This window comes from Vanessa tameamea, chromosome 12, assembly GCF_037043105.1.
Source record: "Vanessa tameamea isolate UH-Manoa-2023 chromosome 12, ilVanTame1 primary haplotype, whole genome shotgun sequence".
Taxonomy (NCBI): domain Eukaryota; kingdom Metazoa; phylum Arthropoda; class Insecta; order Lepidoptera; family Nymphalidae; genus Vanessa; species Vanessa tameamea.
In genome coordinates, this window is record NC_087320.1 from 2,887,925 (window position 1) to 2,905,161 (window position 17,237).

The window sequence follows — 17,237 nt, forward strand, 5'->3', positions numbered from 1 at the left end:
AAAATCCATAAAGCGTGAAATCTTCAGAGATACTTGCGATAAGACTAACACTTACATTTTTTAAATTCTTTTGTAAAGAGTTGTGTGAAATGAATACAATAAATATAGTTTTTTTGGATTATTTTATTGAAATACCACTGGCTTTCCATCTGAGAATAACACACACAAATAGAAAGTCAATAGTAATGACAGAAGTGTTTTTATCGCTTGCGGCGAAGTTGGAGAGTGTTGCGTCTGATCCAGGCAGCACGTCGAGATCCACCCTTGGTTTGAGAGAAGCGATGCCCCTTTCCAAGACCACGGGAGCTCTTGCCCGCTGATGTGAGACCACGCATTTCACGGTGCTTGTGCACAGCGTTTACTATCCAGTTGATCTTAGGATCACGACGAATAGCCTGAAATACATATTATATTTACTACAAGGCTTTAATTAAATTGTATTATTTGGGATAAATTAACATTATCAGATAATACGGTAGGTGATTATTCAGCAAAACCTTTCAGATTGGTGCATGACAAAATTGTTCATCATATAAATAATAAAGATACTTGAAAATTAAAAATACAGCATTTATATAGCATTAGTACATGTTTATTTTACCTTGTGTGAGGGATCAACTAAGATGACTTCAAAGTATTTGTAAGAAGAATCTTGAGCCACCCAGTATGAATTGAGTACACGGAGTCCTCCACAACGACGACCGACGCGTTCCTATCATTAAAAAAACTATTATTTATGAATCTTAATAAAAAATAATGTAAATGAGCAGTTTAAAAAAAGTGATGCTCAATTGATGTTTATAAAAAGGTAAGTTTAAATAAAAATATTACTCACGTGGACATGAGATAAATTAAAAGTATATAGAATATAACAAATAAAATGGATGAAGTATATGTACGTGTGTATAAATCAAATATACCTCTGCAATGGATTGTAGATTGCGAGTAGGTTTCAGTTGGTTTACTCCGTGGCTTTTAGGTTTGCCGTAAGTAGCACCCTTGGGGACTGGACGCTTACGGCCACCTCGTCGCACGCGGATTCTGAAGACAACATAACCTAAAAAAGAAAAAAATATAACATAAAATACACTAAAACGACTGGTATTATTTTAACCAAATTCATAGAAGTTAATTGAAAATAGTAAGATCATTTAATCAGTGTCGCTTGTGCTTACCCTGCTTGGCGCGATATCCTAATCTTCTGGCTTTGTCTGGCCTCGTTGGCCTGGGAGCGCGGTGCATACGAGTTAATTGGCGGTATTGCCATACTCTCACACGTAGAAGGAAACGCATAACATCGCTCAGCTTTTTACGATACAACTCTTGAATATATCTGTAAGCGCCCATCTTGGGAAGCCTGTGGCAGACCTAGCAACAAAATCAATACAAATTGATCAGAAGTCACATCATCGGTCTGGCCACAAATGGGGCGATCCGAAACACTTTATAAACATGCCGTGGAGTATTGTCTGCAATCGAATGAATACGAATCAAATTGATAAAATATACGTAATAAAATAACAAAATTATAACTAGTATAGCTTGAGAAGACACAAAACTGATTATTAAGTTGGGATTCAAAAGATATAATAAGATTAAAATTACACATACGTCTCACGCACTCCACAGGTAATCAGGAAAAGAGAACTGTTAGCGCTGAGAATGACAATGCCTAGTGGCTGGCTACTGGTGCGATTTTGTTGCCACTTGCAAGGCAAACTATTCATAGTATTTTTAATTCGGGCAATACACTATAGCGATTACAGTTTTTAAATAATTGTTAAAGTATCTATCTAACTCAATTTCTTTTAATTATAATGAATAAAACAAAAGGACTTGTATTGAATATATTTAATAAATATATATGTACATATTTTCGTTTTACTTTATGATTTGGCCATCAATAGAATTTATTTCCGTTTCCGATTCGATGGGGGTTTTGAATAGTGATTTGATTTATCAATTTAATGTTTTTTTTTGTACAAATATAGTGAAAAAATTGTAGGTATTTTATTATTTCCGATTTCATTTTTATGAATTTGAGTGCGATAAGGTGCTCTAAGTATACCAAGTTTAACAAAAACAAATATTTAATTTCCATATTTTTTTTGCATGAAATAAAACTTTGAGTTCTATTAAATTTATTTTTTAGTTTATATTCATTGTGCGATCAAAAATTCATTTAAAGTTTTTTTTTTTAATTAACAAAATTTTCTTTTAATTAAGTTGGCGCGCTGGGTAGAGTGAAATCAAGATTTTATTATAAGTTAATAATTAAGCTAAAAATTATAAAAAAATATTTCTCCCACTTCTACTTGTTTAGGTCTATTGCAAAATTAGTGTTACGTGACATAACTATGATCTTTATAGCACCTTGTTTTTAGAAGAAACATTTGTTGATCTTTTAGTGAACCATAAAAGTTAATTTTATTTCCTCAATACTCTCTTTTACGTCGTGATGAAATTATTCAATTATTGATTTTCTCTGACCTCCCCTCGCAGCAAACAGCTCATGCGTGTATCACGACTGGATCTATAACTATAAATATTTTAAAGGGGTATCGACGATAGGGGAGCGAAAAGTTGCAGCTAGTGGCATATTCGCTTTAAAATTCATAGTATATTGACGTATATAACAGATATTACTATTGATATAGAATATCTCCAAAACTAAAATAAATGACTATAAAAGACCTCGTATATATAAAAAAAATATCGCGTATTAATAGAGTTTTTTTAAATAATGAGTTACTTCTTAAAAGAGGAAGGCAATTAAGAACATTTTTTCAAACATTCTTACTATATTACAAATATAAAAAGAAAAACTCATAAAGAAACTATAATACCAAACTTAAGGGGCATATTAGATCCACGTCTAAAATAAGTTCCATTGGTCGTAACTGCGCAAGTCCTAGTAAGTGAAAATGGCGAGAACAAATTTGCGCTGGTGCTTTAAAGAAAATATCAAAGACAATTTTTAAATAATTTACGATTTACTGGCATGAAATTACGAATCTATTGGTGTTTTTAGTACTCTTTGCTGAAATTGTTTGTGTTAATATATAGGAAAACATTTTAGTTACATACAAGTGCTAAGGACATTGTATTGATTTTTTAAAAGAGCGTCCCTTGTGTAAAATGTGGGATATTGTAGATCACACGACATGCACAGTAAGTATATAAATATATAATTGACGAAAATATCTAAAAAAACAAAACTAAATTCGTTTAAATAGAATATATAACGTTTGCTCATATTAACATTTAAACATAATAGGATGCGGTGTATTGTACCCTTATTATGATATACACAATTATATCAAATATAAATATATACGAAAATGGATGTAAGATTCCAAATTTTTTTTTTTTACAATCCTCATTGATTTATGTTGTAAGAAATTATTTAGTCTTATAAAGAGCATACCATTGAGTTTTAATGAAGTAAGGAGGTAATCCTCGTGATAGTTATAGTTAAGGTCATCATCATGTTAAAATTTGTATTCTCATAAAAAACTAAAACGAACTGCAAACTGCGATATATCACTTTTAGGCATTTTGAAGTCGGGTATAATTATATCCTATTCAAAGCACAAAAACAGTTAGGACCAATAAACAACATTTGACATCGAATTGACGAGATATCATTGGTCGCTCGACGATCGACTTGAATAACCTATGATATTCATTATGGATTCGCAAAAAAAGGCTTTTGAATTTTCGCGAAGTTGTTAACTTGGAAATAAAATTAAAGTGGATATAAATCTAAGATTTGCTTATAGCTATTAACATTATATTTATCTTTGAATAGAATAGACTACACATAGTATTTCCACCGTTGGTTATTAATAATAGCGCATGTCATTTACCAGATAATGCGCTTACGACGTCTGTTTCTTTCCTTTTTCTTGGGTAATTTCAGTGCTGACTATTTTCGGTGTCCTATTCCTTCAAATTATTTGTGGATCGTTGCCACTAAACATCCTATTCTGAAGAAGAAATAACCTGTATTTAGTTAATATTTGTTCTATTACCAAGCTAACCAAGCTTGCATTCTAAGATCACACTTAGACACAGTCTCCCATTATCTAGAAGAGAACCAGTTCATAAGGAACCGGTTTAATGGTAAGAGGTATTTCTAGGCTGCAGTAAATGTTGAGGTCCTTCAGGGGTCTAGTCTTAGTACATTTATTTTTTTAATTTACAAAAAATACTTGTTATATCTGGTAATTACCAAGAGATTTTGAATTTTTTGATGACAGTTCCTTCAATTTTTAGGCAAAGAGACGTCAGGTTATACATGACGATGATTAAAATGCTCTCTCTCACATTGGCATTACCTGATCTTAGCAGAATAACATACAATCTCAATTAAATAACTACCACACACTTATTTGCGCGTTTATTACATAACCCCTTTTCAAATAGCGCCGAAATACCAAAATATTCCACTTAGTACCAACTAATGGTATTAGGATCCTTGAGGTTAATATTTCAAAATACGAAACCGACAACAATTTTGACGGAACCGTATTTCGAGAATTGTTTCGAAACCAAACCAAATTCTCGTTGAAGAATCTTGTAAGGTTGAAAATTTAAACACATGACAGAAAAACATATTCAATTTATTTGGATAATAATTAGAATTGTCAATAAAATGCTATAAGATTAGAGGCTAATTAAAATAGTATAGTCATAATCATTTTTTTAATTTAGATTCTTATGCTGAGTGGAAGTAAAATCATGCAGCCTCATGGAAAATATCGTAAAATCAATCAATCGAAAATATATTGTCTGTGATTACTTGAGAAAATCAAAAATAAAATTTATCAAATTAAATATATAAAAAAAAATTATTACAAAAAAATAATAATGATTAAATAGGTTTATAAATAACTAAGCAGTTTGCTAAATTTCTTAAGCAAAAATATAGCATCCAAAACTACTTATGTTTCTGAACGTTTTATTTCCATAAATTTACAAGAAAATTGAGGGCCCAGCGCCATCTTGAAAGCGTAATTGTTGTCATGTTTACGTTGTATGTGGAATCTGGAATATTAATTTCTAATAAAATAGGTGTGAAACGGTTTAATTATGTTTTGAAATTATAGTTAAATAAATGCTAATCGCTGTCTTAATAAAAACAAAGTATTTTTTAACCATTTTCTATGTTAATTAATTGAAAAGTAGAATAGGCGCCAAATTGACGAATGATTAGTGTCGTTAGTTTAATGTTTGACCATTTGTTTCGATTATTACTATTATTGCTATATAAAAGTGTATTTGTGAATAAATCTTTATTTTCAGAACAAATTTGATGTAACTGATCAGATTAAGTAAGTTAGCACAATGTTCTACGCACATTTTGTGCTGGCCAAAAAGGGCCCTTTGGCCAAAATTTGGTTGGCAGCTCATTGGGATAAAAAACTGACAAAAGCTCATGTATTTGAAACGAATATTGAAAAATCAGTTGATGGAATACTAAAGCCTAAAGTGAAGATGGCTTTAAGAACATCTGGTCATCTACTTCTGGGTGTGGTGAGAATATACTCAAGAAAGGCTAAATATCTACTGCAAGATTGTAATGAAGCCTTTGTGAAAATCAAGGTATGTTTACTAATAGAAATACGTGTATTTAACACAGCCTGGTTCCCAGACACTAAAAATATTATACAAAAAGTCATTGTTTTTTGTTTACTTATTCCAATTCAATTTCAACCAAAGTTTGTTTATACAAAGGGGTGATAACACTATCAAACATAGACATTAAAATTATACTCTGTATTTTTAAAATAGTATATTTTATATTAGGGATGTGATGGAACTATGTAACAGAATGTAACATTCCAAAATAAAATTTGGATGTTTAATAGTTTCGGTTACTATTATCCGAAAACATAACTGAATCTGATAAAATAATAAAAAATACAATTTAAAAACAAAGTCAAATTATTACCTTATAATATTCACATTTACATTTCTAAATAATGTAATATTTGTATCTGAAACTTTCCGAAACAATCAGATAATCCAAATTTATTTTGTAACTAGTAAAATATTATTCATAAATCTGATTATTCTGATCCAAAATTATATATCCATGACATATACATTATCCCTGTTTTATACATTAAAAAAAATATTTAGCATCAATTTTTTTATGTAATTTATTGCATACATGAAGTAGCTAACTAAACATAAAATGAAAAATGTTTACATTTTTGAGTCCTTTTAGATGGCTTTCAGGCCTGGTATGGTTGATTTGCCAGAAGAACATAGAGAAGCAGCAATGAATGCTATAACTCTGCCGGAAGTCTTTCATGACTTTGATACTGCAATGCCAGAGCTAAAGTAAGTGTTATACCATTTTGATTGATATCTACACAATGCTACGATCTCGAAAGAAATATGTAATTTTTATTTAAATTCTTTCATCAGATATTCTACTGGTAAACAGCAATACATTAAGTATTGCTGTTAAGCAGTAGTTGTATTGTTGTATTCTGGTTTGATGGGTTAGTGAGCCAGTGTAACTTCGGGCATAAGGGACATAGCATCTATGTTGGTGTAATGGCCATTTGCTCTATTTATTGTAAAAAAGAAATATATTTTTTTATAAATCATTATTTTCTACAGTGAGGTTGATATTGAAGCTCAGTTTTCCCTAAATCAATCGAGAGCTGAAGAAATAACAATGCGTGAAGATTATGGCTCCTTGAATATGGTTACACATGATGATGGATTTGGTGACATGGGATTTGATACAGACAACCCAGACATAATGAGAGAAGCTATTGGAAATGATGGAGGACTAGAACAGGTTCATAATTAATACATAATAGTAAAATTTAATGTATATAATGTTTTATCTTAAAAAGATTATACTAGTATATTGTTTATAGAATGATGTCAGAAGTTTGCTATAGAATTTTGATGGTAAAGTTGTATAAAAATAATTATGAAAGACAAATTGGTAATGTAATCAACCAACTTCATAAAATATATATCATGCCAGCAAAATCTTTATCAAATTAAGTTTAAAGTTTGACTGACTGGACTTATTTAAAGATTATTTTGTTTTTTATCATTTACTTATGTTTTTAGAGTAACCTACTGTTTGCTGATGGATCGTCATTGGAGCTGACAGGAAAAGATGCTGGAGTGGCCAGTACTAGTGCTGCGGGAGTTCCTACTCTAGCCGCACCCTCACATGAACCAAGAATGGAGGCTGCTCCACATGGACCTATGGACGATGGGTTTGGAGGAACTATTGGCGATGTTGCGGATTTTGGACGTAAGCAGTTTTTTGTTTATTATTTTTGTTGATTGATTTGATTATTAATTCATATACTGGTGAGAATACTATATTTTAATTAAATTATATATTATATGGTGTTTTTTCTCCGTAATTTAAAACTTAGCCTTAACCCAATGTCACATTAGGTAAAAATAGGTCCATGATTTTATATACAGATACACAGGTTTCGAATGTTTTCCACTTAGCAGTAGTAAAGGTAATCAACATACCAATCATTATAAAATCAATGATTTTCTAATGATTGTTATATTGATTATGATGATGATTTATTGCTTTAACAATTACAACAAATGATTTTAAAGAAAGCAAGCAAGCTTTATTTGTGAAGCTGTTCTCCATGATTAAGATAGATATATATTAGAACTAGTTGTCGCCCGCGGCTTCGCTCGCGTTGTAGGGGTTGGTTGTCATGTGTTAGATAAAAAAAGAAGTCTATGTCCTTCCTTGGAGTTTAGTTTGCTTCATACCAAATTTCATCAAATTCGGTTGATTGGTTTGGTAGTGGAAGAGCGACAGACAGAGTTACTTTCACACTATAAATATTATAGTATAGATAGACCAATTCGAAATAATAATTATTTACATAAGTGATTTAGATTTCAACAGTAATTTGTCAAATTATTCATTGATCTGTGAAATTAATGATTTTGACTATAAGTTATTTAGATTAGATTTTAATTCGTTTCCATTCGAATTATTTCAAAACTAACATGAAAAAGATTTTATTTTATTTAATTATAGTTAAGTTTATTTTTGTAATGTTAATAGATGCCGGAGGTCTATTCGAGGGTGACCTCTTCGGCGACGTGACTGCAGGTAGTTCGACCGGGGGCGCCGGTACCGGCCTACCGGGAACTTCCACTCAACCTCAGTCTTTGCAGGTATCTTACAAGTTGTTCAATCCAAATATCTATAACGATATTCCTATGGCCGATGATTGGAGTGAAAACAAAATATTTAGTATTGACACTTAACTATATCGATTTCATTTATAAAAAAGGTTGCACCAATTGATCAAAAACAAATTTTGTTTATAAAAAATGTAAATATTTCGTGATTTCGAAAATATGGATATCGTTTTTAACAGAGTTATAAATAACGTTGAATCGAATATAAAAGCGATGCGTGTTCACCGCAGGCGGAGATCGAGGCGGCCGGCGGCAGCGCGCGCGAGCCCGACGCGGCGCCCGACGCCGACCCCGAGTCGGACGACGAGATGCCGCACTACGACGCGCCGCCCTCGCCCGCCTCGCCGCCCTCGCCCGCGCACAGGTACGCGAGTCGATGACGCGGTTTTATCTTATTCATCTTCATGTATTTTATATTCTTAAACATTTGTCACTCCGGTCTCAGCTGGGGAGGATCACCTCCACATGAAAGTGAAACTCCGAGGTCGGATGACGCCGGCCTCATGCCACCGCCTGCTGCCCCGAGACCTCCGTCTACTAGACCGATGGTGAGTTGTATAAATTAATTGATATTATTACACAGACACATAATCGCTGACCCGTTGAATGATTAGTCCTTTTAAGTAGTATTGGAAATTATTGTAAAGTTTTTCTCAAATAGGAAGTGGATTGCGTCGATACTGTAGTGGAGGAACCGCCACCAGTAGAAGCTCCCGCCACCCCTGCCCCCGCAATAGATTCCACAACTTTACTGCAAAATGATGAGGAGTCATTCGCTCTGGCGCCTGTTGATGCCACTGTTCTTAAAGGTATTAATTCAAATAAACAAAAAATAAAAATTAATAAATTTACTTTGACATTAATGTATTTTTGACTAAAATGTAACCACATCTTGAAAAAAAAATATTTTTTTTTAATGATAAAACGGCATAAGCCTCGCTTTACTAACACCAACATATAATGCAAAAAATATCCACCAATATCTGTTTATTGATTCTATTTGGATAACCAAAAGTAAGGATTGTTGATTTTATTGTAGCTTCACTTAATAAAGTTTAGTAAAATGACGATACAAAAGTGTTTACATCTACTTGTGTAACGTATAATTAGATTTTGATTAGCCCTTTAAACATATGACCATAGAATTTATTGTCATACTTAATTTTTTATAAAACATATTATGATTTTTATATTATAATGATAGAAAAACCTAAAATATAATATTTCATTTCTTTAGGAATTACAAAAGCTAAGCGAAAGCGTAAGCTGATCGTTGACGAAGTTAAGAATATATCTGGTGAGGAAATGAAGAATCAGCTGAGCAACACATCAGACATTGTCACCACATTAGATTTGGCGCCGCCTACCAGACGACTCATGCACTGGAAGGAGACCGGGGGTGTAGAGAAATTGTTCACTCTGCCTGCCAGGCCCATACCTTCTAGAGTATTATTCAAGGTAAATTTATTTTTATCATCGTTTTCTAAGAAACTGGATCACCCAGTTCCTAAACTAGGCGAGACAGGGTAATATTTGTAGGTATGTTCGATTTATTGTTAACAAAAAAAAAAAAAACATAAAATATACTCGTAATGGAACTCGAAAGTAAGACTAATCTAAGAAAGTATTTCGATCACAAACGAGAAGGCTCAAGCTCGATCCCATGTGTGCAGAAATACCAGCGCAACATGACGCTGCGCACGGACGCGGACGACGGCGAGGCGCGCTCGCCCGACCCCGAGCCGCCCGTCGCGCGCCGCGCCGCGCGCAAGCGCCGCCACGAGGAGGTGAGCCGCGCCGCCGACTGCGCGCTCCGACGGCTATTCTCCGTCGAACACCGATTGTTCATGATTATTATCATTTTTCAGACTATCCAACCGCCGGAAACTCCGGCGCCCACCCCTCAGCAGGACCTGGAACCGCCCACTCCTATACCGCAGGAGTATGAACCTTCCGTCGGTGAGTCGCCGACGAGTATACTTCCTTTTCGTTTATTGTTCCGTTTTCCACTAATCGATCTAATTCAATTTTATATTATCTCAAAATAAAAAGATTAATAATATTAATTGAAACCTTCGCTTAGTAATGGTGCGTCTGTAACTATACTTCTCGCTTTGCCACGTCCGACTAAAACTTTCATTCCTCTTTGCTTTGTATTAACTCGTGTATGAAAAATGAGCTTCCGATACATCCGCGCGTTAGTGCGCAAAGCAAAGTTACGGCAGAATCGTAACGGTCGGTAAGCTCACGCTTCGTACGCGCGGTGCTAACGTGGTGTGGTGGTAGAGTCGGAGCGCGAGCGCGAGGTGCCGCCCTACGCCTCGCCGCGCCACGACGACGTGGAAGCGCCCAGCACGCCAGGTACTAACCCGCACTACTCACTGCTCACTGCTCACTGCTCACTCACTCACTCGAAACACAATATTGTATATGAAATTAATTACTATGTAATTACTAGCAAAGATGACAATAAATTGTATTTTTAGCCTAATAACTTAACTAAAACAATGTATGAAGACTTGTTTTATGAAATTATAATAATTACAAATCATCAAAGTCATCAAATATTTTTCATTAAATTTTTCTGGATCTTTTAGAAAATATTTCTTTATACATGTATTGTTGCTTTATTGTAAGTTTTTCTGTACCTCTCATATAAACTTCCTGGGTAAACATTAACAAATAATATATTGCCATACAATCATAACATATATCACAAAAATCATCATATTTATATTCATGGAATATTGTATTTGCTATTACAAAATATTAATAAATTTAAAATCTTAAATTCCAAAGGTGTGTGCAACCCGCAGTGCTCATTGAATCGAAAAAAAATAATTATTCTAATTTTTGCCAAATATCAAAGTTAAACGAAATCCACATAATATGTATAATTGGATATAATTCAAGTATTTTGGTATTTTAAGTAAAACGAATAAAACAACGTTTAAGATGGCTATTTTCAAATATACAAATTTCACAATAGGAAACACGATTAATGATTTTTTTGGCAAGTTAACGTGTTTTCAGGTATCACACTTTATTGATGGGAAAAGTTTGAATTATCTTTATAACGGCATGCAAACTATAATTCCAACATTGATTCGAAGAATTACTAACTAGAGTATAAAAAAAATAAGGCGAAAAATATGGGTTAACATGTTTAATACATGTCTATATGTATTATACATAGAGGAGAATTTTAACTTTCGTAGTCGGAAAAAACTAGCATTTTCTTTTCATCTTTGTTCTTCAATTTAAAAATTGTATATAGAACCTTATTGTACCTACATGAAGCCGGGACGGGTACCTAGTTATCAATTAAATTCAATGATACATGTTTCTTTACCTATTACCTTTAGTGAAACTAACTATTAAAATGTGGGATTTAGTTTTGGTCGACATTACTATAATTTATTTGGTAAGTTGTGAAAAATACAAAAATCTTTCGATTTTTAAGGTATGCTGAGTTCTCTCGGGGCACCTCTCACACCTGGTGTACTCGGACCTCTGACTCCGGGTACATTACTGCAAGGCGGACTCACACCCGGTAGTTTACAACATGGGTCCATGACACCAGGTAAAATTGCTTTGACTAATTTTTTTACACTTTTTATGTATAACTCTATGTTAAAAGAGTGCAAATGCAATGAAATAAATTATTTATTTCTTGTCCAGGTGGATTAACTCCTGCTGGACTTCAACACGGTGACCAACAAGTAGATTTAGGATTATCGGGTGCTTTGCATGGAGGTCAGTATCAAATAGTCTAATTTAGTAGGGTTTACTCAGAACAAAAACTATAAATATATATATATATACCAAATTTTTTTTATGTTTAGGTATGACCCCAGGTGGCATGACTCCAGGAGGTATGACGCCGGGTGGTATGACGCCGGGTGGTATGACGCCAGGTGGAATGACGCCAGGCAGAATGACTCCAGGTGGTATGACACCTGGTCTGGGTTTAGACGGTGGTATGACGCCCGCAGGTCTGCATCATGGCACCATGACGCCAGGTATGCAAAATTTTTCACGTACTAGTATATTTTTAGATATTTATTTATGTGTAAATAATACGAATCCTATTAAATTTTTCTGTACAATTAAATAAAAAAAGTTGACTGCATTTGCCAAGGAGGACTAGATCACGGTGGTATGACACCGGCGGGACTTCAGCACGGAGGAATGACTCCAGCAGGATTGCAGCACGGAGGCATGACTCCCGCGGGACTGCAGCACGGTGGCATGACTCCCGCTGGTCTGCAGCACGGTGGTATGACTCCCGCTGGCCTGCAACACGGTGGCATGACTCCAGCCGGCCTGCAGCACGGTGGCATGACGCCTGCGGGACTTCAGCACGGAGGCCTCACGCCGGCGGGTCTACAACACGGTGGCATGACGCCTTCGGGTAAGTAACCAAGTCGGTTAATGAACCGAGTTTAACATATATGGATTCTATTTTATATTCTCTCTGCCTTATCAGGTTTTAGAAAAAAAAAAATATGCACAGACTCATCGACCAAGAGTATTCTACGGCTCGGTAATAACATGATCATGACGTTCGGCAGGCCTGCAGCACGGCGCGCTGCTGTCGCACGGCATGGAGCTGCCCATGATGCCGCAGATGGGCGGCGAGCACCCGCTGCTGCAGTCCGTGACGCCGCACGCGCACCACGCGCACCCCGCGCACCACGACCTGCACACGGGGCCCATGGAGCCGCTGCCGCTGCCGCTCGACCATGCGGACTACCAGGTGCGGCGTTTTGTTTGTTTGGATGCTTGCGTACACCACTAATCGTATGAAACGACAGATGTCACACAAAAATACATAATGAAGCTTTTTTTTAAATTAGTTTACTGACCATAATTAGTATGAGCTATTAACATTAGCTAACTGATGACTCTGCTGTTATTACTCAATACTAGCCATGTTTTGTTTATTTTCGTTTTTACTGTTTGATTTTGTCGACCTTGAGGAGAAAGAAAAGGGCAGATAATTTCCATTTCACAATATGCATTATATATTTTCCATGATATACAAAATTTATTAAAAAAAAAAAAAACAAATAAAAATCTAAATTCATTAAAAAACTTATTGTGTTAATAAAATATATATCTAAAATACTTATTAAAAACTAAATTTTGTATTTACGGTGTGCGTTTCGCGGTAACTACTAACAAATACTAACCCAAGTGCTTATAGTGAGTGCCTAATCTTCACCGTTATACACTTCGACTTTATAATCTCCATGTCACACAAACCAGGATGGGATTTTCTATGTTTGTAAATATTAAAACATATAAGTTACCACAACATGGTCAACACTATAAATAATGAAGATATCACTAGATGCGGTAAGATCATTGATAGTTACAGTTTTTTGTAGAAACAGTTGTTTTTTTTTGCTTATTTGTATGTTCATCAATGATTTTTTATTGCATTGCGATTGTTTTTTATGTACACGTAATCGTAAACGCGGTCAAATTACAAAATCCATTAAATGTGATTATTTTTTTTTTAAATGTGATTCTGACGAACCGCATTACGATTTTTATTATAATTGATCTATAAGTCTCTAAATAAAATCTTCAATGACCAAGTTTGCATCAATTTATTCCAGAACGGCATGCAAATGACGAACCTGGGATACGACGATCAGCACGGCCAACACAGCCCTCAACACGACTACGACCTACCGCTGAGCGTCGAAAACGTAAGTAGAACAGCGGATGCGCAAGGGACCATCCGACGGACGAATGGCGACCACGAGCCATCGGGCGTACACTAATGAACATCGGCCGACAGGCGGAGGAGGGCGAGCGCGAGACGCGCGAGGCGGGCGAGACGGAGGAGCAGTTCGAGGAGCGCGTGCTGAACCGGCGCGCGGCGCAGCTGTTCGCGGCGCTGCGCGGCAAGCTGGCGGCGCAGCTGGCGCTGGCCTTCGCCGACCTGGCGCCGCCGCACAACAACCGCAAGCAGGTGCCGCCCGCATGCCCGTCCCTGTGCTCTTTGTACTTTTTGTTTTACGTCTTCTATATTTGGATTTTTTTTTGTTATATCCCCGTAGGTGGCGCAAAAATTCTACAGTTTGCTTGTTCTCAAGAAGCATCAGATGCTAAAACTAGAGCAGCACGAGACTTACGGACCTATAACTATAACGAAGGGTGCACAGTTCGAAACGGAGGCGATTTAATTAAGATAGTTTTTATATATACGAGACGGAAAAAAATATCAGTTAGATATAAAAAGGGTATTTTTAATATAATTGGTGACTCTTCGCGGTTAGTTCCCTTTGGAGTAGATTGAGCCAAAAATGTTATGTGTAAGTGAGGCCGATTCGAATTCATAGAAACCTATTTTGGACCAAAATAATATATTACATGCGAACTGATCTAAAAATCGGATGGCATTAAAATTTACGTGAAAAAAAATGTATATATAAATTTAAAAAAATTAAACAATTCCTCTTGGCATGGATATATAAAAACATATACAATAAAAAAATCTATTAATCATCGAAATATAATAAGTATTAATCTATCCGAAAAATGTCGTTCTATCCAAAATAACCGCATAAATACTTTTTATATTTTCGTTTATCTCGAACACAGCCCGGGTGTAGTTTGTTGTCTTTAAAAATCGAACATACAGCAATTGCTATTATATTTTTATCTGTACTCTTTACTTATTATATTTCAATGGTTATATATAATATGCTTTTTAAGTTTGATGTTGCATGTCTATCTGTCATTTCAGTAAAAAATATGTATTAGAAACATTTATCTTAAGTTAGCTGCAAAATTATGTGTGTGTGTGTTATTTTATTCTTTATTTTACGTATTTATACAATTTTGAATTTAATGTGGTTAAGTATTAAAAGGGGATTTGACTTTACATTTAGGGCAGTTTCTATGGACTCGATCGCTTGAAGAGTGCAGTGTTTATTGCAGTCCGTTGATAACGTGTAGAGAAATGCCTTAAGTTGTTTTGCTGTAGTTATAAGTAAGATTATTGTATGTTTAAATTGTTTATAGCTTCCCTCAACATATTGATATATTGTTAAATGATACATAAAGTAAATAAAGGGAGTTATCCATTGGTGAATAAATGACTGGTCATGTTTAGGAAAGAGGATAGGATCAGTGGGGTTATACAAATCTAAACAGCACAATATTCGCCACACTAGGAAGTGGTCTCCTGCAACTTATTATTAGCTATAAATATATATAAAGTACCTTCAAATACACATCATTTTCTAGAACATTTAATTAAAAATAATGTTATCGTATGATCAAAGAAACCGCCGTTGCTATCATATCAGGTGACACTGCCAATGGGTCACCCCTTCGAATGTTCCGTTCTCATTATTTTTAGGCGATAAATACGTTGTGTAACGTAAACTTCTCTTTCAAGACCCTAATCAATACACAAGATGTCGACAATACGGTTACTGTGTGAGTGTTAATATCGAGAGTGACGACATCTTTTGTATTTTTTTGATAGATGTTAAAAGCGAGGGTAGACAATCATTAATTGCCTTAAATTTTGTTATTGTTAGAATATTTTAATGTTATAAACCATTCTGCGTGTAAATTACGTGTAACATACTTGACTTCGAAGACTTTCTAGTGATAACACTATATTTTATTTAAACCGATCACTTTCGATTTATAGTAGAGAATGTAATAAAGAAAATTATGTACAAGTAGTCTTAAGAGGTAACTGAGAAACACCAAATAAAATCATGCAGACAATGTCTATTACAAGAAGATTTAAATATATTTACATGTTTATACAAGGTGGTTGTGTGCGTGGTGTGTGAATGGGTTTTGTACATTTCTCAAAAATCTATTAATTATCTGATTTTGCGTTTAATTGTTGCGTGTAAACAACCCAAACTGAATGCATCTCGAATTTTTCGGTTTGTATCCATTTTGGTTTAATTCTTTGACTTGAAATTATGTAAAATTCTAAAATTAAAGCATTAAGAATGCCTGGAACTGTTTATTAAGTTAAGTTACATTTAGAAGTTTTTGTAAAAATGGATTTAAGAGAATACCTCGGTCACTACTACCAATCACACAAATTGTGCGGTTTGCTAATACACACGGGGGTACTCGCTTAGATGCTTTTCAGTGAAATTATTTGCAATAAATTTGTTGATATAACGTTTTTATCTTTGATTTTAACTTTATATTACGCCTCGCTAGTCGTTTACCTCGAGAACATTTCTTCAATATATATATAACGGAAGCTTTTACTGCTTTTGTATTTGTGACTGATTCCAAACACGTTGGTCGTATAATATTGGCCATCAATCCGTCAGCATTAATTTAACCTGATACGGATTTAGTCTTATGGTTCTCTTATGACCTGCATAGATAAGCTACTAATATGAAATATAAATAAGTTTAAAAAATTTAAACTTAATCGAAAATAATTCTATTTTTTTTTTCTTAAAGACGAATTTAAATAATTAATTTTACCTAAATGTGACCATAATTATGATAAACAATGAGCATGTTTAAGGTGTAACTCGAACGTTCTGTAGTCCGGTCGTGGAGTAATATTAATGTCTGACATTTATCTTCTTGCCTAAAGACTAAAGCTGAGTGCTTACATGTTTTAAATATTTTCTTTATATAATTTTGCTTATTTATTTTTAGATGGTTTGTAATTATAGTGTCTTTATGTCTCCATTGATTTTTAGCAATCGAAGACTCGTAAACAAAACATGCTTACTCCAAACCTAAATTAGGTATAAATGTCCTGTTAAGATAAAATATTTAATCTGAAACAGTAGCTCACACACCGACACATTTCGGTGTGTGAGGTATTGATCTGTCGCATTAAATATGACCCAGTCAATAAGCTATTACAATATTGGAGAATTTTCACAATCTGAAGAAATGCCATAAGATTTGTTTTACAATAATAATTGTAGACCAAACAAGTGCTTTAATAAGCGCTTCTTTTTTTTAATATAAACCTTATTGTTTATTTA

General features: G+C 34.4%; 2 protein-coding genes across 4 annotated transcripts; one reads left to right on the top strand and one right to left on the bottom strand.

Annotated features, from left to right (window-relative positions):
* Positions 1 to 169: 169 nt before the first annotated feature.
* On the bottom strand, positions 170 to 1,744 carry LOC113392981 (large ribosomal subunit protein eL15). The gene is made up of 5 exons (XM_026629638.2): positions 1,612 to 1,744; positions 1,176 to 1,368; positions 921 to 1,057; positions 602 to 712; positions 170 to 395 (listed from the first exon to the last, which is right to left on the bottom strand). Exons 2-5 carry the CDS (start codon positions 1,345 to 1,347, stop codon positions 201 to 203), a joined length of 615 nt encoding a protein of 204 aa, XP_026485423.1. The 5' UTR covers positions 1,348 to 1,368; positions 1,612 to 1,744; the 3' UTR covers positions 170 to 200.
* A 935-nt stretch (positions 1,745 to 2,679) lies between these two features.
* Positions 2,680 to 16,401, top strand: LOC113392907 (double-strand-break repair protein rad21 homolog). Of its 3 annotated transcripts, none has more exons than XM_026629530.2 (21): positions 2,680 to 3,171; positions 5,308 to 5,607; positions 6,236 to 6,351; positions 6,637 to 6,820; positions 7,105 to 7,294; positions 8,087 to 8,199; positions 8,457 to 8,590; positions 8,672 to 8,774; positions 8,888 to 9,035; positions 9,464 to 9,684; positions 9,900 to 10,013; positions 10,095 to 10,185; positions 10,513 to 10,587; positions 11,690 to 11,809; positions 11,908 to 11,982; positions 12,072 to 12,248; positions 12,368 to 12,640; positions 12,801 to 12,985; positions 13,854 to 13,946; positions 14,039 to 14,212; positions 14,301 to 16,401. In XM_026629530.2, the coding sequence occupies exons 2-21, from the start codon at positions 5,350 to 5,352 to the stop codon at positions 14,424 to 14,426; spliced, it is 2,970 nt and encodes a 989-aa protein (XP_026485315.2). In that variant the 5' UTR covers positions 2,680 to 3,171; positions 5,308 to 5,349; the 3' UTR covers positions 14,427 to 16,401. The 3 variants fall into 3 exon arrangements, with proteins under 3 accessions (XP_026485315.2, XP_026485314.2, XP_026485316.2); XM_026629529.2 differs by lacking the exon at positions 2,680 to 3,171 and adding an exon at positions 4,986 to 5,076; XM_026629531.2 differs by lacking the exons at positions 2,680 to 3,171; positions 10,513 to 10,587 and adding an exon at positions 4,986 to 5,076.
* Positions 16,402 to 17,237: the final 836 nt, after the last annotated feature.